This window comes from Notolabrus celidotus, chromosome 17 (assembly GCF_009762535.1).
Source record: "Notolabrus celidotus isolate fNotCel1 chromosome 17, fNotCel1.pri, whole genome shotgun sequence".
Classification (NCBI taxonomy): domain Eukaryota; kingdom Metazoa; phylum Chordata; class Actinopteri; order Labriformes; family Labridae; genus Notolabrus; species Notolabrus celidotus.
In genome coordinates this window covers 18791433-18814812 of record NC_048288.1, presented here as the reverse complement: position 1 = coordinate 18814812, position 23380 = coordinate 18791433, and the positions used below count along the sequence as shown (strand labels likewise).

The window sequence follows — 23380 nt, the reverse complement described above, 5'->3', positions numbered from 1 at the left end:
CAGCAGCTTTAAGAGCTCTGTCCTGGTATTAGAAATGTACCAACTGGAATTCTGTGGGATAAAATAACTGTATTTGTCTGGAGTCTGGTTTGACACTGCAAAAAACTCAAACTGTACCAAGTGATTTTGTCTCATTAATACTCAAACTATTTCATTTCACTCAGTAAAAGCCAAGCTGGCCTGATAAGTCCAGATATAAATCTTATTACAAGATGTTACAAGCCTGGGATGCTGGTCAGGCTTATGGCGGTTAAAGTCGAGGCAGGTGGCTGTCTAACGTGTCTGGTTCTGCTTGAGGTTTCTGCCTGTTTAAAAGGAAGTGTGTCCTTGCCGCTGTTACTTGCTAAATGCTGCAAAGTGCTCTGTGCATGGTGGATTACGATGAGATAAGACTGAGTCCTGTCAGTAAGAGGGGACTGGATCTTATCCTGTCTTGTTGTTTGGTCTTGGTTAATAATTTAACGTAGAGTATGGTCTAGACCTGCTCTGTTGTTAAAACGTCTTGAGATAACATTTGTTATGATTTGGTGCTGTATAAATAAAGATTGATTGATTGATTGATTGAAAGTGTGCGCTCCATGTACCGAGGCTACAGTCCTTGTTGAAGCGGTTCTTTGCTCGACTCCGGGCCTGGACTCTGGGCTAAATGTTAAACCCCACTCCCGTCCCTTAGTACCTGTCTTTCTGCAGCTGTCCCTGCTTATAAAGGCAACACATGATTGAAAGCAAACCCAAAAGTTTCCTGTACTATCTTCAAGTTCTGTTGTCCCCTTCCCTTCACAGCAGCTTGTCCCGCCCAAGCGCCAACCTCCGGTCTAAAAATATGAGTCCAATGCGGAAGTGCTAAAAACTGCAGTGAATCAAGGATCCGCTTAAGGCTGACTCCGGGGGTACCGGAAACCACATACACACCAATTCAAAAAAGCCGATCTTTACAGCAGAAATAAACATGTTTACAGCCTGGTACAAAAGACAAGTGTAGTCTGGATAGCTCATTTCTCGATCAGCACACACTGTGAGGGGGTTGAATTATTTTCTAACGCGGCAATTTCAAAGATATTGAGATTATGAGTCTTACAATGAGAGGCACAGCTGACTTAATTGACAGGCAGGAACACTGTAGCTGTTGGCTAGGAGGCTCAAAGCCCGCCTCTTTACGTCGCAATCACTCGACAGCAGCAATATGGCTGCCGTCGACGATTGGCCTCAAAACAGCGCTTTAGAAACAGATGGGTGATGTCACGGATCCTACCTCCATATTTTGTACAGTCTATGGGCCTGATCGTTTGACAGTATTCATCAGCAGCACATTTTAAAAAAGCGGCCAAATAACACAAGTCATGTTTTGAAATGTTTCACTTGATGTGTCATCACAACAGGTGATCGTGTGTGGACAAGACTAATGAATGATGCAGTGTATCTCAGTTGTCTAAAACTAAGATAGTGCAGATTGACACCAGCAGCCACCAGCTGCACATAACTTTAAAATAGCAGTCTGAGAAGGTTCATATTTAACGTTCGACATGCAATGTCACACTTAAATCAATGCAGTAAGAGGAAGGATGTATAAAAGGGACACTCTCTCTGACCACCCGCAGAGCATGTGCAGGTGCTGCTGGTTATCAGTTGCAAAGGGCAGAGAGTGATGGGAGATTGTGTCATTGATCACGCATGGCAATCTTATATGGGCAGATAATGAGAAATGAAGAACTTACTGGTGAATATACTTGGGCAGCCGAAATATTTTTAGGTGACCTGCCTATGTATCATCTATGTGTATCAAACTGTGCTATAAGAAGGTGATGAGATATTGTGACCACAAGTTACACAAATGTACTCTTTAGATTTTAGTTTCCTTTTTACATTTGTTCCTCATTCATACCCCCAAAAATTTGTAAGAAGGGTTCATGTTGAAATATTCTATATAAACCCTATGTGTGTGTGTGTGTGTGTGTGTGAGTCTCTTCATGTGTGTGTGTGTGTGTGAGTCTCTTCATGTGTGTGTGTGTGTGTTTGTGTTTGTGAGAGGAGTGGGGGGGTGTGTGTGTCATCATGCTGCTAAAGGCCAAACAAACTAGCTTGTAGAAAGAGACAGCATACTATGAGGCAGCGGTTCACTTCATAACCACAGCTTGAAAACTTAAGGCTGAGGTTTTGTTTGGCTTCAAAAGTTTGTAATGATATCATAAATATGCCCTGACAGCCTGAACTTGTTGAGCCTCCTGTTGTCTCGTTTTCCGTGACACAGGATTATAATCTGGTGAGGAAAACTGTTGCGAAGCTGCCAGCAGCTGAACGCTTCTCACAAGACCGTCCGTGAGCATGAACATGAACAGGAAATCAGGAAATGGAATAGAGGAAGGAAGTGAAACTAAACATGCCCTCAATCGTGCTCATGCTTAAGAAATGAGATGTCAGACAGAAGGAGGAGAAGAGTGCTTCGTTCTTTTTACGTGGAGAAAAAAAGAAAACTCCTCTACATCCAGACACCTTCAAACGCTTCAAGGCCTCCTCTTCAGTTTGGAGAATAGAAGTGAGAAAAAAAACAGAGAGAGAGAGAGAGAGAGAGAGAGAGAGAGAGAGAGAGAGAGAGAGAGAGAGAGAGAGAGAGAGAGAGAGAGAGAGAGAGAGAGAGAGTCAGGTCTAATTTTAACAAGAGTTTGACTCAAGAACAGAAACATAACAGATTCAAGCTGAGAGGCCATGAAATCTTTATTTTCCGTCTAGTTTAAATTCATGCAGAACACATGGGCAGTATGTTAGATTCTGAGCATGTAGGTTGTATGCCAGAGTGTTTTTGCACATGTATGACATCATGTGAAGGGACATCTGAATCAGAATGTGAATCTCTGACCTGAGTTTGACTCCTGCAGTCCTTTACAGATATATAACATATACACACAAACACTCAGAGAGAACCCTATTTCCCATCACAACTTGGTACATATGTATATTTGATCAAGCTGTGACCAAATTTCTGTGATACGAAGCAGCGAGGAGAGAATTTGTCTCCCCACTCTAGCTCTCCTCCGTCAGCAGCTTCAAAGACTCAACGCTCCTCTCAAAAACAAAAGAGAGAGAGAGAGCGTGGGAGAAACGAGAGCGCTGAATGCAGAACGTCTTCATTTTCTTTATTCTATCTGCAGAATCAGACCTTAGGAAAAAAAAAAAGTTGAAACTTGTAGTTGCATAACAGACTGTGATTCAGTGTAAAATGATAAAATAAGATGTTTCTATGTTTGCACACAAGGAGCTTGTTATAGCAAACATTTGATTTGAGCATCTCAAAGTGTAAGTACAGAGGAATAAATCTTGGTGTATGGGTGCCATATGTTCCTAATTCATATAGATCACTGTTGTAGCATTTTTCTACTCCAAATGGACTTTTCAGACACTGTTTGTTCACTGATTCATGTTCCAGAAAAAAAGTACAGAGTAAAGGCTGGAAATCTCTTTTCAGATTTAACATTTTGAAATTATTAAATACCAAACAGTTATCTAAACAAAGCTTACCCATTTAATGAAGTGTTAATAACGAGGGCTGGACCTCATGATAAGATATGAAACACAATACATGGGTTACGGTACAATATGTAAAGCCATACTCTATAGTCCACATCAGGGGTTCCCAAAGTGTGGGTTGGGACCTCCTGGGGGGTCGCAAGACAAAAATGTTGTGAGATGTCATCCACAAATCCACGAATGTTTTCTTTTTAAGTTATCTAAAAATGGTACATTTTTCCAATTATAGTAAAAAATATCAACAAAAGCTTAACTTGAGATAAAACCTTGAAAATAGAAAATGTAATGAGTTTTCTGTCTTTCTTTTTGTCAGATGACTCCTAAGTTTAGGGTTAGTGAACAGTTAATCATCAAAAGCATCAGTAGCAGCAGGTTAATTCATAACAGCACAGGAAACACAGCCACATGCTCATATAGGTAGTCTAATTTTCTGCAGACCAGCTAAATGAAGCCACATTAAATCACTTTGAGGGACAGTGGGGGGCCCAAGTCTTTGTCACCTATATTTTGGGGGTCACGGGCTGAAACGTTTGGGAACAACTGCTCTACATCATTCAGAGAAAATGTTTAAAAGAAGCTGAGAAAACAACTTGCTGTGTAATTGAGTCGAAGCCCTATTTTTTCAGCCCATACAGGGTTGTCCAGAATACCTGAATTTCAAACTTCAGTATGACACTAGAACCAAACAAATCAATGTCTGTTTCAGCTTACGGCAATAAAAATACAAGTCCCAGGCACCATACTTCAGGAAACTCTTGTAGGAGATCCTGACCTCTGTCTGTCTTTTCTGATTTTGCATCAAGTGGCTGTGTTTGGGACTTTTCCGTTTGTCTGTCATGGTGCACTTAAATCTTAGTGATCAGGTTACATTGCTGTCTATCCCCTGCTCTCTGTTGTTCTGCAGCCCACACAAATTGAACTTATACATCTTAACAAGGAACTAGGGATGTAGATTTTAAGTATACTCTGTGATCGATCTTTGGAAGTTTTAACGATCAATTATCGATTAATCAGTTAAAAAAAAAAGAGTTTTCATATGTCAAAAACAAAGCCAAAGATGTTGTTTTTTCCCTAAATTACATTTTCCACAGCAACGAAATGCATATAACTTATAACTAGTTTAACACACTGATTTATCAAGGATCAGACTCATAAAAAATATTCTCCATAGACAAAGTCTTACAAATGGAAGGCTCAAACTACTAATTGTGGTTTTGCTGCAACAAGAGAACTGGACAGAAAAGTACTTCAGACTCACAGTGTCCAGTTTTCTGCCTAAACGTTCTTATTGAGAAAAATGAGCATGTGTACGCGGTCAGGTGTCAGCCGGGAGCGCAACATGGTTTATAATCAGTCCAGCAGAAAAGCCCAGACAGCTCTGATGTTGCTGGTCTGCAAACATAGCATATTAGCAATTCCATTTATGATGATGACACAACACTTGAAATGGCTTCAAACCAGATGCATAGACATCCCTCGCAGTGATATATTTTGAAATAGTGTTGGTAGAGGTTACTTTCTCATAAAGCAGAGTGTAAGTGAGGTGGAACCATATAAAGGGATTTATGGGGTGCGAACAGAGATGATTAATTCTTACTGCGTCTCTTTACGTGACTCAGATTGTGTCTGAAATCATTCACTAATTCATCCTCCATACCCGATCAGACAATACAGATGCCTTTTATACGGCCCTCATTATCTCATAGAAACAATAAACAAACCCTTGAGCATTTGAAAAGGACCTTGAGTTTGAAACTGATTTCCTGAGGATGGTCTCACAGTAGATAAACCTATGAACCTGACGCTCAGGGCAACTGCTAGTGTCCTCATATAAAGGTCACTGAGTTTGTTTGGGCTAGCTAGCTGTCTGAGGCAGCGTGTGGCTCATACAAAGCTACATTTTGCCCAGAAGTCAGGGGAATAAAAAGTTAACATTAATTATTTTAACCTACGACACAATGTGCATTCTAAACTTAGCAAGGTAACCTTTGTGCTTTCACCAAACCAGACCGACCACTGGATCACCACACGCCAAAATGCAGCACGTACATGTTCTGCATGCAGCTTCACTTTCAGATGCGAGTGGACGTGACCTACACATCAGGACAATCTTCAGGTGTAACACTAAGCCTGTCTGAATTAATATTGTTCCTACAGGGTTGGCTTTGGAGCATTAATGTGCTGCAGTTCTGCTTCCTCTGTTGTCCTTTATCTTATGTAGGAAATGACTGGCTTGTTTCTATGGAAACAATGAGGCTTAATAATACAGGTCGGATTTCAGTGACCATATTTTATACATAATATTCACACTAATATTGTATGCACACTCACACCTCGCACCTGTTACATTTGCATACTGATGTTGGACAGACAGTATGTTATTGGTGTGCAGTGTGTGTGTGTGTGTCTGTGTGTGTAGGGACTCAGCTTGAAGACACCTTCTAAGTTTCTGAGGCTCTGCTCTCTCAATGGTGTCGTCAGATTCAACATAAGAATTTTAGAATCTGTACTTGTGCTACTAAACTTCAGTTAGGGAATTCATTTAGATTTTGCTTGGGCTGAATAGTATTGAACAATCAGATATCAACAGGTTTTTGTGTCTGCAGTAAAAAGTCTGTATGGAGAGCAAAAGCAGGCAAAACACAATCTACTGTAATTACATCCTGGCTTTTTTCAGCAGTAATCTGAGGCCAATTTATTTATCTCTATACAACAACACATAACACATATCTGCATGCAAGAGCAGCTAAAAATCTGTTCTAGATCAAACATTTACACTGAGATACATATCTGCATGATGTTGTAGCGCTAAAGACAATCAGCGTTTGGATCTCCTGACTTCCTGGAATGCATCAGAAAAGATGGATCCAGCCTCCATTCAACAAACGAACATTTTCTTCTCCTCTTGATGACAGACCTGACAAAGTTTGTCTCCTGACTTTTTGACTAATCTGCATCATGATGTTATTCAGCAAGCTTAAGACCAGCTAATTACAAGAGAATCACAAGAACATCAGTTTCATTTTTCAACTCAACTCAACTCAAACTTTATTTTTTAGAGCACGTTTAAAACAACCAGGGTTGACCAAAGTGCTGTACAGATCAGAAAGCAGCACAAATGACAAACATAACATACAATACAATACTAAAATACAATACTAAAATACATAAACACGGTGCAAATATATAATAAAATAAGATAGAATAAAATTAATTAAAATTTAATTAAAATTATGCCAGATGTCCACTCAACCTTGATTAAAAGCCAGGGAGAAGAAGTGTGTCTTAAGAGAGGATTTAAAAACCTCAGTTGATAGTGGATATGGCAGACAGCCACATTTTGTACCAGCTGCAGGCGGTGCAATAGTGAGTTGTTCATGCCAAAGTACAATGAGTTGCAGTTATCCAGTCGAGTGTTAATAAAATAATGGATTACAGTCTCAAGATCTCTATATGGCAGGTACCCCTTTACTTTTGATAAAATCCTCAAATGATAAAAACAGTTTTTAACAACTGAGCTTACCTGTTGATCAAATTTTAGCCTGTCATCAAATATAACACCAAGATTCCTGACTGATGACTGGATGTTTGGTGTAAGGGGGGGCAAGAAAACCAGCTGGAAAATCTGCTGGACCACATCCAAACATTATGACTTCTGTCTTATTTCCATTTAAGTTCTAACAGAGTCATTGGATCTTGAGGTTAAAGGCAGGTAGATCTGGACATCATCGGCATAACAATGAAAGGAAATATTATATTTCTTGAAAAGTGACTCAAATGGCAGCATATAGAGCAAGAAAAGAATCAGCCCGAGGATGGAGCCTTTTAAGGTTCATACAATAGACTGTATGAAATATGGACGTAGTATCCGTGATGTCACCCATCTGTTTCTGAATTGCTGTTTTGAGGCCAGTCGTCAGCGGCGGCCATATTGCTGCTGTCGAGCGATTGTGACGTAAAGGGGCAGGCTTTCAGCCTCCTAGCCAACAGCTACAGTGTTCCCACAGTCAGCAGTGCCTCTCATTGGAAGACTCATAATCTCCCCCCCTACAGTGTGAGCCGATCAAGAAATGAGCTATCCAGACTACACTCGTCTTTTGTACCAGGCTGTAAACATGTTTATTACTGCTGTAAAGATTGTCTGTTATGAATTGGTTTGTATGTGGTTTCCATTACTTCCAGAGCCAACCTCAAGCGGATCCTCAATGAACTGCAGTTTTTAGCACTTCCGCATTGGACTCATATTTTTAGACCAGAAGTTGCTGCTTGGTTCAAACCACTGAAGTAAGCCTCTTTGGATCTTACTATTTACAGTGAAACTGAGAATCTCCACAAACCGATGAACGGGCAAACCTCTGGTGGATGTAATAAGCCAAGAAATCAAAGTCTTTGTTTTGCAGACATGTATCTAGAGGGGGGAATGCAGCTACGTGGTTCTCAAGTTACTAACTGGACTGTAAACGATGCAATGCACGGTAAAAGAAGTCTGGACTGTAAGATGTTTATAGCTAACAGCTGGATACACCAGAAGGTACGGCAAGTGGGTGATCATTTTCTGTCAATCATTCATAGGACATTTGCTGATGGTTCTGCGTTTACTCCCTCTTCGATTAGTTCAAACGAAAGCGATCCACCTATCAGTGTAAACTCACCTTACTGCAGGTGTGCAGGCCACATCAGAGCAAACCCCCTACAGACTCCTCTTCACAGTACAAGACCCAGCATAAGGCATTGCACAAGTCTGACAGCATGTTCACATTCAGCTGTGTGTACCTGGACAGTGACGCACACAGGTCCACGGACGGGAATTTGTTGCACCTCACATGTGCACATACACGTGCACACAGAGTGAACTGACCTTTTCTCCGTCACCAAGGTAACCAGCTTCTCTACCAGTACAGGCTCCACTCCAGTGCACATTAAAATATGGATAATGTTTATTATGATTTTATTAGCAGGTATTCAGCCGGGGGGGGAGAGTCTACCTGAGATCAATGTTTATCATGTTACTCACTCCTGGCTCAGTTAATCACTGTCGAGTGCTCGGAAAGATTCAGAAAGTCAATACTGTCTGTTGTCTTTACCGGCAATCATCACCAGGAGTGACATTAAAATGCAGTCAGGGGGTTATAGTCAAATTAGGATCATTTAAGTCCTCACATTATGATGTGATATTAGCATGTTCTGGTGTCAGGATGATCTGTGAGACATCAGGTTTACATCAGGGCGAAACTGACCATGTTCATAACCAGCTGCAGTGTGTGTGTGTTTGTGTGTGTTTGTTCAACCTTTTCCTGTCAGCATCACCATCTTGGAGAAATGGAGCCACGCATGTTGATCTAAACCTCAGTATAATTTAAACAGGCATGAACGCATTGTGTTTTATGTATACTGTGCGTTCAGTTTGGATATAGATGAAGCACGCTGCGGATTATTGAAGCCGTGTGTTTTCCTTTAGGGCGTCGTCCTCTGAGCCGCTCAGGGTGGAGCTGATGGATGGTTGCCGTCTGATGAAATGGGAATGTCCTTATTTGTGTGATGGAGACAGAGGGGGAGAGAGAGGAGGACTCCTTACATATTGGACACAGGGGAAACAAAGAGGGCCGTGCAGGAGTCTCTATATTGCCTCTTATTAGGAATAAAACCAAGTTTTCTTGAATGTTGAGTTGCCAGGGAGAAAAGAAACATTGTGGCTCAACACCAGCTTAAAAAATGTGTCAGGCTGGAAAAAGACTTAAGCGTATGTTTGCTGTAAACTGTAAACAAAGTGACCGTGTTAGGTTACCCTGTATTGTAGTAAAACTGAGATTTACCTGGTTACATATCCGCATCAAAAGATCTTTTAATTTGTGCTGCTATCTGGCACTTCACAGTTTAAATGTAGAAAACCTTGATCAATTTCAAGACTTCAGAAATGTATTTCATGTTGAAGCTCTGGTTCTTTCAGTTCTCTGTCAGTTGCAATGATTGAAACTTCCGCTTGAGATGTGGGCAACTTGTGGGCAACTTGTCAGTGCAACTTGTCAAAACCCAAGTTTCCTACTCCCTTGTGTCGAAAACAGGTGCCCAAGTGCACTTATGAAACGCTATTTGGCTTTAACACCAATATTTCAAAGTCCTTTACTTTCATCTCAACTCTGCTCATCATTTGTTACATATCGTCCATTTTGATGCAAACTAAACGAAACAAAACAGAACATGGTGTGTGAATATTAACATGTTTAAAGAAAAAGTAGAGTGTTTTGGGGAAATATTTGACTTCCTCCTCTCTCATTAATCTTCAAATTAGTGTTTCTAAAGCCTTGAACTGTTCCATTACTAAGATTTGATTTCAGGGATTAGCTTTTCTTTTGAAGTGACGTTGTGTGAGGTACTTGTCAATAGTAAGTGTATTTCCCACAGGGGATCCTGGACAGCTTGGCCCCTTTGTTGAGAAACAGGCTGGAGAACCAGAACAGAAGCTAGGCTATCAACTGCTGCAGATGGGGTCTGTGCTGCGTCATTTAGCCCATTTTAGCAAACTCCACTCCAAACGCTAAAGTCAGTGTAAGTGCATGCTCAACAGTACATTTTAATAAAAGCAGCCCAATAATGGCAGCTGATCATTTAATGCATCTACCAATGAAGCCTGTTAATTATATTAAGGTGGATGGTGCCAGCTTTGAGCCTTGCTGGCAACTATTTCTGTCCAACTCCAAAAACATTTAGAGGGAAAGTCCTTACTCAGTCTGTTTCTGCCTTCACAAACCGTACTGTGTACAGTTTTTTAGCACAATCTTCTGAGAGGCAGAAAATCTGGAGGAGAAAGGGAGGGGGGAGGACAAGCAGAGAAAGGGTGATAATGATGAGGAGAGGGAGGAGGAAGAGGATGCTGCCTGCACACAATTCATGCTCCAGTATTTTTGTTTTCATTGTGAGCGTTTTATTCAAAGTGACACAATTTAGATGACTCTCCTTCTTCCATCCATCCTCTGTTTAAGACCCTCCTTTTCCAGCCAATAACACACACAGAGAGCTGGGACTACTGGGGGGTTCATATCACACACAGGAGCTCTAATTCAATTCCCTTATCAGGTGGGGGAAGGAGGGGGCTTTGTGTATACGTGTGTGGGGGGGTCACAGGGGTTAAAACCAGGATTTAATGGAAAACGGCTCCTGAGACTCTCAGTGGTGATGTGGGGGAGGTACAGAGGAGGGGGGGAGCTGGTTTTCTTATTGCCTCATTGTCATATGAGGGATTTTAAGAATCAAGGGGGACTATCTGTCTTTGTATATCAAATATGTGTCTTTGTATACGACGTTCAGAGAGCAGATTCAGCTCCTGCGTGTTCTGAAACGCTGCTCGTACATGTTCAGCGGAGCAGAAATGTCAGGAGGCCATTCTCCTGTCGTCTTCAGTTCAGTCTGTGATTGTTCATGTGAGCCTTCAGTCACTCACTTTAACCTTTATTCATGGTAATGTGTGCACATGACTTTGAGGACATAGAGAGGTAAAGTGATTGGCAGCTTAGCACAGCAAATATTAAATACATCAGTGACACACCTGCATTAGGTGGTTGGTTGTGTTAACACTGTCAGAGAAGAAGAGGAGGAGGAGGAGGAGGGGAGGAGACAGAGAGGAGGTTAAGCCAGCTGAGAGCTCTCAGTAACGTGGCTGTGATGGTCTGAAAAGGAAGAGGTTTTGCGGTTCCCCTAAGTCACTGTGTGTCAGTGTACAGTGATCTATTTAAAACTTTGCTCAGGGAGCGTGCAGCTTCAAGTCTGCTGCAGACCAAACAAAACACTTACAGAAACAGATGCTTCTTTGCATCTTTGCGTGCTTTGCCTGCTGTTTTAGATGCATACATTCATGTTTGTCCATCTTATGCACCTGCAGAAATAACCTACATGACCAATATATGGAAGATTAGTGAAGTATTAGTTTGACATAGGTTGTCACACTTTTCCACTAATCTACAGGTGGTGCTAACACACAGGGACATGCAGCAGTGACAGAAAAGACACAGCAGAAGAAGAAGGGTCAAAGGAAAGTAAGCATGGAGAGTGCTCAAGAGAAAATCTTCACAAGAAGGTCTTGACACTTTTTCAGACCTCACAGAAAGACACTCTTTGTTTTGGTGAGTGAGGATGAATGTAATCACAACTTCTCTTTCATTTAAAGAAAACTCCAAATTCAGGGAAGCTTTAACATTATCACTTTACATGGGAGGGTAGATATAATAAGCTTTATTAGCAGATAAATATGCATGAATGTACCGCCACGTTTCTACTCACCTGACTGTGAGTTAGCCGTAATGCTACCTCTTTTTTTGTCTCTTCTTTGATTTCTGCAAACTCCCGAGACAAAACAGAACAAGCTGTTAGCTGCTCAGATAACTATACGACCTCTTTGTTCAGCATTTAGTAACCCACTGTGTTCGTGTTAGGGTGGGAATCGAAAACAGGATCCAACTTAGAACCGGTTCCAATTGATCCTCAAATGTTATCGATTCTTCTTAACGATCCATTTCCCAGCACGACGTCACGTCACGTCGGGTTACGTTGCATTAAGTCACACACTCTGCGACGCAGAACTCCTTCAACCACGAGGAAACATGGAGAGGAAGAAGCAGTCTAAAGCGTGGCTCCATTTTAGTAAAAGAGATGAGAACAATGCCGTGTGCAATCAGTGCAACGCTGTCATCTCATGTAAAGGTAGAAATAACTTGGGGTTCGCGTCAGGCCAAAGTGGAGAAGGGTTCCATGTGAACATGTTCGCGTCGGTGAGGCGAACCCCGGCCTACCTCTGCCCTGTCGGAGTTTGGACGCTTTCCGCAGGCTCCAGGGGCCATGTCTGGACTCACGCGGCCGAAAATGAGGCACCAAGAGCGGGTAAAATACCTCCGCCATGACCCCCGGAGGAAAAGCATTTTTCCTCTCCAAATTCAATGTCTTTTCATTCAGGCTCGAGGGGCCACGTCTGGACTCAAATGGCCGAGAATGAGGTCAACCTATTGTTCAGTATGTTCAAGTTGAATATGTTCATGTTCAGTGTTTTTAGAAAAAATAAAATGGTTCCTTTTGGTGCAGAAGACTGTAGAACTACTTTTTTTCCTTCAAAAAAATACTCAGGAATCGTTAGGAGAATTGATAAGGAATTGGATTGATAAGCAGAATTGACAACAGCATTGACATTGATAAATTCTTATCAATTCTCACCCCTAGTTATCAAACTTTTTTCTGATGGTGAAGTGATATATTGTGGCTTTTTTAGGTCATGAATGCTGAAATGATCTGCTGAACTAAAACCTTAAAGCTGTCATCTGTAAAACAAAAAAAAGGAGCTGAAAGATGCTAAAACACTTTGGAACTTAACATAAGTGAAAGTGTTAACTTGGCACCGTTCTGAGCTCACCCCTCCTCTGTTCCCCCCACTTCACCTTGAGAGGAAGGTGACCACTGAACCAAAAACCCCTGAAAAAACACATCAGCCCCTCAGTGGAAACCTGATGAGATAAAGAGGTGATAAAAAGTCTGTCTCTAACAAGCAGAGGATATTCAGAGTCACGACCAGCCGGAAAAAGGTGACTGGAAAGAACATCTGCGGGCTGCGTCTGTGTTTCTGACACGATGTATTTCACAGTTTAGTACACCGTAAAGCTTAGTCACACTGATGAAAACTGCAGTGTGATGTTACGTGACAGTGTTACTGCAAGATAAATGAGCTGATGGCTGTCTGCTCTGATGACCTCCTCCTGTCTCCTGGTTCCTCGGCTGATGGACGTCTCGACGTGACATAGAAGTGACCTGATGGTTTAGATTGTGATGCTTCATTTCCTGGATATGACTTCAGCAGATCACATGAGATCATGCAGTGTGAATACAGTATCTCGGTGACATCATCCAGGAGGGGTTTCAGACTGACAGATGTTTACTCCCTCTTTTCTTCCCAACATTTCCCTCAGAGAGTCACAGAAACAGGTCTTAGATTCTCTGCACAGGCCTTGGGTTCCACTGGCCTTAGGTTTTTCTCACCCTGGCTCTGCCTTCCCTGTCTTCTTTCTAACACCTCTCGGCAGACTCTCCTTATTTGAGTTTGCTGGCAGTGAGAGTTAGCATGGAGCTAACTGTTGAGCTTCCCTTAGGTGTTTTTGGCAAAACTTGAAACACTGGAGTAGGGAGGTGCCCATTCGGTAACGCCTTTTTGGTGTTTAACGACTGAGGAACTTTACCCCGGAACTAGGGACTTCATCCCAGAACTAGGGACTTTACCCCTGAACTACGTGCGTTTTGATTGGAGGAACCAGGGTCTAAATTTAGTTCAGGGGTAGATAATCTCCCCCTTGAAAAGCCCCTGCTTGGGGGGTAGTACTTTTCAAAGGTCCTGGGACTTTCGGTTGAACGTAACAGTGTTTGTGGAGTTCACACAGTTGTTGAAATACGTAGGGAGTTCCTGGGAATGCATACTAGTTTAGTTTTTTATTAAGATTTCAAAATATTATTTAATATATATTTTTTTCTCCATACGTCACTGGCCTGATTTGCACAATCTACCTTGGACTTCAGCCTGCGGTCGAAACACAGACAACAATGGGGGCACAGGAACCTTTTAGATCCAGGGAAAGTAGTTCTGTGGGCTAAAAGACCCCGGAACTCTTGATCGAAATGCACCTTAAGATAGGTAGGCAATTGCTGCCCAACTAGTTCTACAGTCGGGGTCTGGTCAAATGATATCAGCATTGGCACTACAGCAATGCTTTGGATTGTAGAGGCCACCAAGGACCATTTGTTAGGCTGTGTGACTGCATCAGTGATGTGTATGCCACATCACAGTAGAGCGTTGACCTTGCGCAGCCTCAAAAATGAACTCAGTATCAAGATGTGTTGCGTACAAACACACAAACAGTTGGGCACTGTAGAGGCAGAGCGGATGTGACAGGGACGACACAGCAGTAAAGACAACAATGTCAGAAAGTTTTGGAGGCAATCTGAAAGACCCAGTCCAAATATCCACATTTGCACTTTGTGTCAATATCACTGCACAGTGACAAACATGCCTTTCAAAGTAGCATGGAACACAAAAGTTCCATTTTGGAGGTCAACATGGAAACAGGAACTGTGTGGTTGTGGTGTATGATTGGCAGGTTGTCGAGCCATCAAACTACCTGGTAGAAAATATGGCTGATGTTTTCTTTTTCAGTTTCTTGCATTGACATTACAAGAGAAACACACTCGCCATTTTCCCCATGGTCTTGATTTAGAGCTTAACACATCACCTGCTTTGTTGCCACTCTCACTGTCATCTCAGAGTTAGCACAATAATAATATCCTTGAGTGTGGTCTTGTCTCCTGTTTACACCCCACACATCCTGAAGTTATTTATGGCCTGAGCTCTCTGGTGTGCCCTCTAGAGGAATCCTCCGGTGCACTGCGAAATGTTCTTACAGTTTTGTTCATGTCTTGGCTGGTTGTGTATGTGAACGTTGGGTTTAAAGCACGTATATATCCATCCTTACAGACTTGTCTGACTCTTTTAATGAAGCTCGACAGGGTTTAAGGCGGTCTGAACGTCTGTCACTGTGTGGATCTGCGAGAGAACAAGAGCAGGATTTCATTAAGCTCCACGGTACACTTGGGGGCCGTGAAAGGCTCCATCTTGTTGCTATGGAGCTCAGATGGTTGTGAGGAATACATAAGCAGAAAGTGTGGATGGTTATTGTGGACACAGAGCACGACCTGGCTCATATCACAGCACAGTGGAGAGACGCTCTGTCTTACACGAATGCTTTCCCCTTTAAATATTCCAGATGGTTGGTTTTAGAGATGTAATGCTCTGCAGGGATTTAAGCCCTCCACCCTCAGTCTCTGTGAGGGCCTTTATAGGTTTTTATCCATACTGTGAGTGTTTGGGGGTTCCTGCTGAGATGCTGCAGTATAAGCTGTCCTTAATTCCCTTTTTACTCATCATGAGGTTATTTACAGATTTCTTTCAAATGCAGAATTAGCTATGCTAACAATGATCATATCATATTTGCCTTGGATTTGCTACCATTCAAAGATACTGGAGAAAGACCAAGACTGTTTTTGAAGCCGATACAAGCACTGGAAATTTGAAAAAAGCTTTAATTTTAGATCAACAAAAATCTGCTTGTTTGATAAACAGCGCTTTAATTGTGACCTACAAGTCAGGAAGTATAGATTCTTTTGGACTCGATAGATTTTGGCGACTGAAGATGCATTTAATTCTGAGTGTTTAGAAAACTTTCTGCCAACTTTTTGATATCACAAAAGAAAGAGTGTCTTTCTGGTTTTCAGCAAATATACTTGGTCAGTTTGGTCACAAAGTGCTGATCTGTTGGTTCACACGTGGCTATAATAATCATAGAAATAGAGATGGATATGAGTTTCTGGCCTCAGTGTATTAACACATGTACAAAAGAAACATGGTGACAAGTCTTAAGGAGTTTTTTTTTATTGTTTTTTTTTCATGTCATGTAGTGTCGGCCATGTTTCATGCTGTCTGGAGACAAACCAAGTTGATGAAATCAATTTGCTGCATGCACCATCGACTGTATAAAATATGGACGTAGTATCCGTGACGTCACCCATCTGTTTCTGAAGAGCTGTTTTGAGGCCAATCGTCGGCGGCAGCCCTACTGCTGCTGTCGAGCAATTGTGACGTGGGCTTTGAGCCTCCTAGTCAACAGCTACAGTGTTCCCACCTGTCAATCAAGTCAGCTGGGCCTCTCATTGGAAGACTCGTAATCTCAATATCTTCAAAATTGTGGCGTTAGACAAAAATTCAACCCCCTCACAGTGTGTGCCGATCGAGAAATGAGCTATCCAGACGACACTCATCTTTTGTACCAGGCTGTAAACATGTTTATTTCTGCTGTAAAGATCATCTTTTTGAATTGGTGTGTATGTGCCTCAAGCGGATCCTCGATGAACTGCAGTTTTTAGCACTTACACATTGGACTCATATTTTTAGACCGGAGGTTGCCGCTTGGCATGCACCAAGGATCTCCTGATCAGCCATCTCAGTTCAATGTTTTCTACATCTGCAGAGGTCTTTGAATATCATATTTTGTATTGACTATTTTTATAAAACATTTTCAATCAGTGTGAAAGTTTTTCCAATTTTCTAAGATAACGACCCGTCCAGAGCTGTCACTATGTTGGTTTGTTTTAGAGCCAGAAGTTGTTGTACTTGGAGAAGAGGTCAGAGCAGTTGTGACGTTTGCCAAGTATCAGCTCATGCTTTAAATTGTGCTGCTTATTCCGCTAAGCTAAGTACAGGGTTTGAATGTATGTAATAAAAAAACAACAACCATACAGGCGTATTCTTCTGGGTCACCATGGTAGCAACATGTGAGTCACTCGTGGCCTTGCCTCGAGCATCTTGAACCTCAAAAGCCTCTGAAAGCTCGCATAATGAGCTAAATGCCACATTTAGGCTTTTAATGACCAATTAGCATGAATGAAACAGCTGAAACACATCAGTTTATCTATCTTTAATGAAGGCACAGCACATGCATGTAAATGCAGATATATGTACACACACTCACATATTGTGTTGAGCCCTTGCTGTGCCCCTGAGACTGCGTGATGCAGAGGAGGAGCTGTCAGTGGAACAGTAACTCTTGTTAATCATATTCCCTGTCCGTGTGTAGCGTTCAGCTTCTGTGTGCAGAGACTCTGTGTTTGGTACGAGGAGCTGCTTCCCTCTGATAATACTCGGAGCTCCTATGGGACTGTGCACACACTCCAGGCTGACAAGATGTGCTCGTCTGATAAAAGAAAGTGATGTGAACAAGTGTAAACACTCAGTATTATTCAGCAGCTGCTCACTGGCTGCCTGTTATCTGCAGCTAAGGGCTCAGGGCTCCTCTCTCTGTGAAGACTAATTCAGCTGAAGTGAAGAGACGTTTCATATTTGATTCATGGACACGGCCTGTTTACACTTATCTGATATCACTTTGTAACGAAGCAGTGAAGGTGTGGAGTGAATAATAGAACAAGTCCAGCTGCTGTTCTTCTTTGTTTTTCAGATGAAACCTAACTGAACCAATCTCTCAGACGTAGCAGTCACATGAGCTCCACATATGAATGGCATGGTCAGGGTTGTGCTCCTTTGGGAAACAGGAAGGAGCTCATGAAACTCACTTCCCGTATAACTATTACCCAAGTAGAAAAAGAAGAAGGAGAAGCTGATGATGAAGCATTGTTGTGAGATGGAAACTGATCTGCGGGGAATATGCAATAAAGTCATGAAGCAGGTGTTAGAGAAGCAGAATACATCATTATAACGCGCAGAAAGGGAGGGTATAATCTTGTCTGGAACAGCTGTATTTCTCCTGCTGCTAGGCGACAACATGTTTTTATGATTTACATGATATTGTGACATTTTTCAAAGCTGACAGTTAGTGCTAACAGGCATACAGATTAGGCTAACTTCCCTCTTAATATGCCAATTGGACTGCTTTGGTTTTTTTTTTTCTGCTCTGTTCCAGCTCAGCTGTTTGTAACAGTCCAGTGTTTTCTGTCGTCTTTGTTTACTGAACGCTTTCTTCTTCTGCTGCAGCTGCTACGGCTCTAATGCTGCTAATTTGCACAGAGCACACAGCTGGTCTTGGAGAGTGAGTTTGTGTTGGTATTTGAGATTTGTTGTCCCACATGTTTATAGTGACACTAAGGTAACTCTGCATCAGTTCCATCATTCATAACAGTCACGTGTCAGAAAAATGAAAAATTGGACATAAATCAGCATGATAAGAATGAACTATAATGACAGAAACCATGTTTAGGAAAATAAATTTGACTTGTATTTGGGTTGTTATAGTTTGACCCATGTCCCATCTGTTAATATGGAGGAGGTGGGCTTTATCGTCCACATTGTCTTTTTTTTTACAGCCAATTATCTCAGTCTCATAAATGTATTCATTCGATGTTAAGCAAACATGCTAACCCTACACTACTTTGCTTTCATCAGAGTGTTGAAGAGGTAGTGTCATGTTTTTTTTTTTGTACTGAAGTTACCAAACGTTGCCTCAACGTTGCCAAAGTTTCAGATTGTGAGGTAAACATGTGTCAGGAGGATGAGCCTGCAGGCAGCTCTAAATAGCATGGTCAAAAAGTCTTGTGAGAACAAAGTGAGAAGGAACACAAGATTTGCTCTGGTCGTGACATCACCGATTGATGAATCTCCTTATAAGGGCAGAATAACTGGAGCACTTCCTGCTCTGTTATTGGTTGCTGGGATTTTTTGTCCTTTTCCAAACTTTGCAGGTCAGAGTAAGGCTCCAAAACACACAGCATTATTTCATAACTTGTTATTTCAAATAGAGAAACATTGGTTAACACTGACCTTGTTGTAGCATGGTAACAGCAGATGTGGCTTCAAAACAGCTGGCCAATCAGAAGAAAGTGGACTTTTGTGTGTGGTTGTTGCTGTGGTGGTGGGTCAGACAATCTGTAGCAGAAAGGGTTTCCGAAGACACCAGCCAGAGATAAGTAAAGACTGTATGCACTGTAAGAGGTTGGATGCTAATATTAGCTGCTATGTAAAATAGCTAATAACTGACAAACATACAGGGAAATGATTTAGTGGTGCTACGAGTAAAACACTAGAACACTATGGCTAAAGTTAGTAACACCATCACTAACGCCGGGTGTTTTTTACCTGATATAATATACTCAATAAAAAGTACTTGTCATCGAAAAATATCAAATTATGTCAATACATGACAAATTAGAGTAGTGCTCTTTTATTTTAAACTGTGCCATGTCTGACAAAATGAAAAAAAATTACCATAGGGGGACCCTATAAAAATGCTCCAAATTACTGAAAATTTTGAATTGGGGGGCAAAAATTTCTAAAACAAAAAATGATGAAACTGAAAACTTGGTGTTTGATCCACCCATTCCTGGGACATTTGAGACTTCCCTGGTGAAGCCACAGTCTCCTTGACACACAAACAGCTGCAGGAGAGAGAAACAAAAAAGGGTGAAAATCACCCGGCGATAGTGTTCTAGGGTTAAAATTTAAACTTTATTTTCCAGCAGTGAGGAGGTAGAACCAATGTATCTGAATCAAATACCTTTTCAGCAGCTCAGATCTCTTTGATGAATCTTTTGGTTGGGTCTGGACAAGCTAAATACTTCTAAAGGTTAAAGCACAGCTAACTCGAAAACCTTACACCTTACAGACACCAGAGATTAACTTCAACAAAAACTGTACTGGGAGAGGATAGATGGGGGCTAATGAGGTTACAGAGAAAGGTACGACACTTTATAGAGACATATGACTTTAGTAGCTCTCAACATTGATCCATACAGAGTGCAACAAACCATTAGCCACTGTTAGACAACAGCCTACATTAGCATTTAATGGTATAGTAAATTAATTGACCATTTAGTAATGTTGATGGATACGATTGGGAAAGAGCAAATTAAATATTAAACATATTTAAGTCATGTTAAAATAAGTCTATATATCAAAGATCTTGAGTATTATTAAGCTTTTATCTTTACTGACTTCTTCTCTGATTCTTAGAAATGTTCCTCCTTGTGTTTGTTTGAATTTTAACTTTTGTTTCCTGTTAGGTCTATTGTGTTCCCTGTTTTATTTTGTAGTTCTTGCTCCCTGTTTGCATAGTTTAGTTTTACTTCCTGGTTCCTTCCACTTTGATTAGCCTCACTAGTTTCACCTGTGCCCACACCTGTTGCTCGTTACCTAGTGTGCATTTAGTCTCTTTGTTTCTTCCCTTGTGTTGTCGGATCATTGAGTCTTTCTTGTGTTGTCTTGAGTATCTTCCATTGTGTCGTTCCTCCTTGTTCTCCCTGAGATTCTTTTTGTGTTTCTGATGCACATTTTTTGGATATATTCCCCATATGTTTTAGTAAGACTTTCTGTTTGTTTTTGAAACTTTGTAATTAGTATTTCTGTTAGTCTGCACTTAGGTCCTCACTTTTGTGTTTTTCCTGAAGTCATGACTACGGTGGCCCTGAAGGCCAATAGTAATAAATATTTCAAAAGCGCAAAATCAATTTCACTTAGCAAAACAAAATTCAGAATCAGAAAATACATTTCAGAATCACAAAATAAATTTCAAGAAACCAGAAAGGGTAGGACCATGGTACTCGTTTGTGATTGGCTAAACCCAAGTCTGTCCTGCATCAGTAATTAATCATTTCCTGTTTACACTGGATACTGTAATAGTAGAGCCAGCGCAAAATTTCAAGTGTTTACCAGGATGGAAGAGGAGCTTGAGTTGATAGCGCAATACTTCAACAAGGGACATACATAAAGCATAATATGTATATAGGAAATTATAAATGACTGATGCTGGACAGACTTGGGATAAGCCAATCACAACCAAGTACCACGGTCCTACCCTTTCCGGTTTCTTGAAATTTATTTTCTAATTCTGACATATTTTTTGCTAAGTGAAATTAATTTTGCGCTTTTTAAATATTTATTACTATTGGCCTTCAGGGCCACCGTACATGACAGATAGTGAGTACCTCATGTCTTTCTCTTATGCCTCAATATTTGTAAAGTAGTTAAATGATAATTTGTCACATTCTCTACATTTATCAGAATTTGAACCAAAAAAAGCAGAGTAATGTAAAGTTCTCAAAACAGCTTTTGAGCTCCAGCTCCTGAGAATGTAGTCGGAGAAAAATGGCTGCCATGTGTATCTCATGCATGTAAACATCATCTTTCATAACGCCACATAATCCATGTATAATGATCAACCTAGGACTGCTGCAAACATCAGCATGCTGAGGCACAATAAGAGCTGTTTCAGTGCAACATTCATGCACGTCTACAGAAAAGATTTAGAGTTAAATCTTAACACAGCTCTGTGGTGGACAGTTGAAAAACTCACGTCTTTCATCATTGGCCTTTCTTGCTCCATCCTATCTAAACTACAGGAAGGTTAGTGTTTAAAATACGGTTAATCTGTACATTGTGTAAGTACAGTATGTTGACATCGTCCTCCTCTTTGACGGCCACAGAAAGAATCACCTCAGGAAACTGGATGCTGCTGCTCAGACCAGGGTGTCCTCTCTCTGTGCACTGACTGAAGCCTGATGTGGATAAATCGTTTGTGGATGAAGACCGTTTACATCATTAGAGAGAGATTTAAGATGCTGATTAGGCACCAAACACCAATAGTATACGGACAACACATTATGTACGAGAGGAGGGACTCATTGATTGTTTGAACTTTCAGGGGTCAAAGTTCACACTTTGCTCTAATGAAGCTAACAGTGAATTAAAATTAGCTGAGGAGGAGGACTTCACTGCTCTTTGTTCCCCTCTGTGTCAGCGTATACAGCTTTATATTAACAGTGACAGCACTGCAAGTCTAATGAAATTAGTCTCTCACACTATGATTAAATCATCAGGATGCACCTCTACACAATAACTGATTTCTATTTATTATAAAAGCTTTGTCATCGGCAGATCTCACTCTTTGTTCCTCTGATGCATAAGAAGGAAGTAGACCTAAGATGCACTTATAGATTAAAAGATGCCAATGTTTTTGCCTGCGTGATGACAGGGAAGACCATCCTACTCTCAAGTACAGCATATAATACTTAATAAATCCCACAGTGACCTCAAAAACCAATAAAAAAAAACACAGCTTCTGTAATTACCTGATATTGACTTAAATAATTGCACATCTTCAACAAAAACCCCAAACATCTCATCATGGCTATCTGTGTCTTCTTCCTGATGAGTAACAAGAAATCATAAAATACAAATATCACGGATGCACTTTCAGGTTATCTGCAGCCGCGCTCAAAGCTCCTTTGAGTTAATATAGAGTCTTGCGTTCGAACCTGCGACTGCTGCAACGAGGACTATAGCCTCTGTACATGGGGCGCCCCAACTTTCAGTGTTTAGGGCATAAAGACAGAAATAAAGCAACAGCAAACTGAAATACATCAACTATGAAGCTAATGAGACACTTCCACAGGTGGGAAACCCACAAACAGGAAGTGAAGTGTTTGAAATGAGAGTAGACATGAGCCAACACAAAGAATACAGGAAACAAGAACTAAAAAACTGAACCTACCATTCACAGTCGAAGAACTGCATCATGTATCCAGACATAGTTTTAAAAAAGCAATGACTTCAACTTAAATTAGAATAAAGAAATCATGAATAATAACAGCTGTTTGTCTATAAACATCAGAAAATCGTGAAAAAATATTGATCAAATATATAAAATCCCAGTCTGAGTATATTACTGTTCATCTGCAGGAATAAACTGCAGACAGAAGAGATCAGATTGTCAGAAAGGGGAGATTTTATGTGAGAATCAGTCTTTTGATTGTTATTGTGTTTCTGTACGGTCACAGCAGGAGTGAATTATCCTTCTCTAATTACGCTCCACTCCACTGCACCGCCTGAGCAGAAATACATCATATTAACGACACAGGATGCTCTCATGGAGCCAATAAACCCTGATTCATGTTTCTCTTAAAGAGCCTTGCTCCTCCAGTGTGCCTGCACCAGCTCTAATCACACAGCAGCAAAAAAACTCCAGGCTTTCAGTGTGAAATACATCTCTGTAAAAAAAAGATATTATAGTATTATTTCTGTGTTATATATCTCTGTATGAGCTGCTCACAGATGAACCTTTCTGTCCTCTAACAGTTCCTGTGTCTGAAGAACATTCGGACGTTCCTGGCAGCGTGCAGCGACGTGTTCAGCATGAGGAGGAGCGATCTGTTCGAGGCCTTCGACCTGTTTGACGTCAGAGACTTCGGAAAGGTGAGAAAGCAGAAACCATCAGAAACCAGCCGAATCACAACACTAAACTGAATGACTTTCACTTACATTAACGTTTTGACAAGTGGA

General features: G+C 41.1%; 1 protein-coding gene across 1 annotated transcript in view; it reads left to right on the top strand.

The window, feature by feature from the left end:
- Nucleotides 1–23380, top strand: part of LOC117828622 (guanine nucleotide exchange factor VAV3) — a 139162-nt gene that overhangs the window by 5791 nt on the left and 109991 nt on the right. The window contains exon 2 of the mRNA XM_034705803.1: nt 23177–23293. Within this exon, the coding sequence (XP_034561694.1) occupies nt 23177–23293 (117 nt within the window). The remainder of the gene's footprint in view (nt 1–23176; nt 23294–23380) is intronic.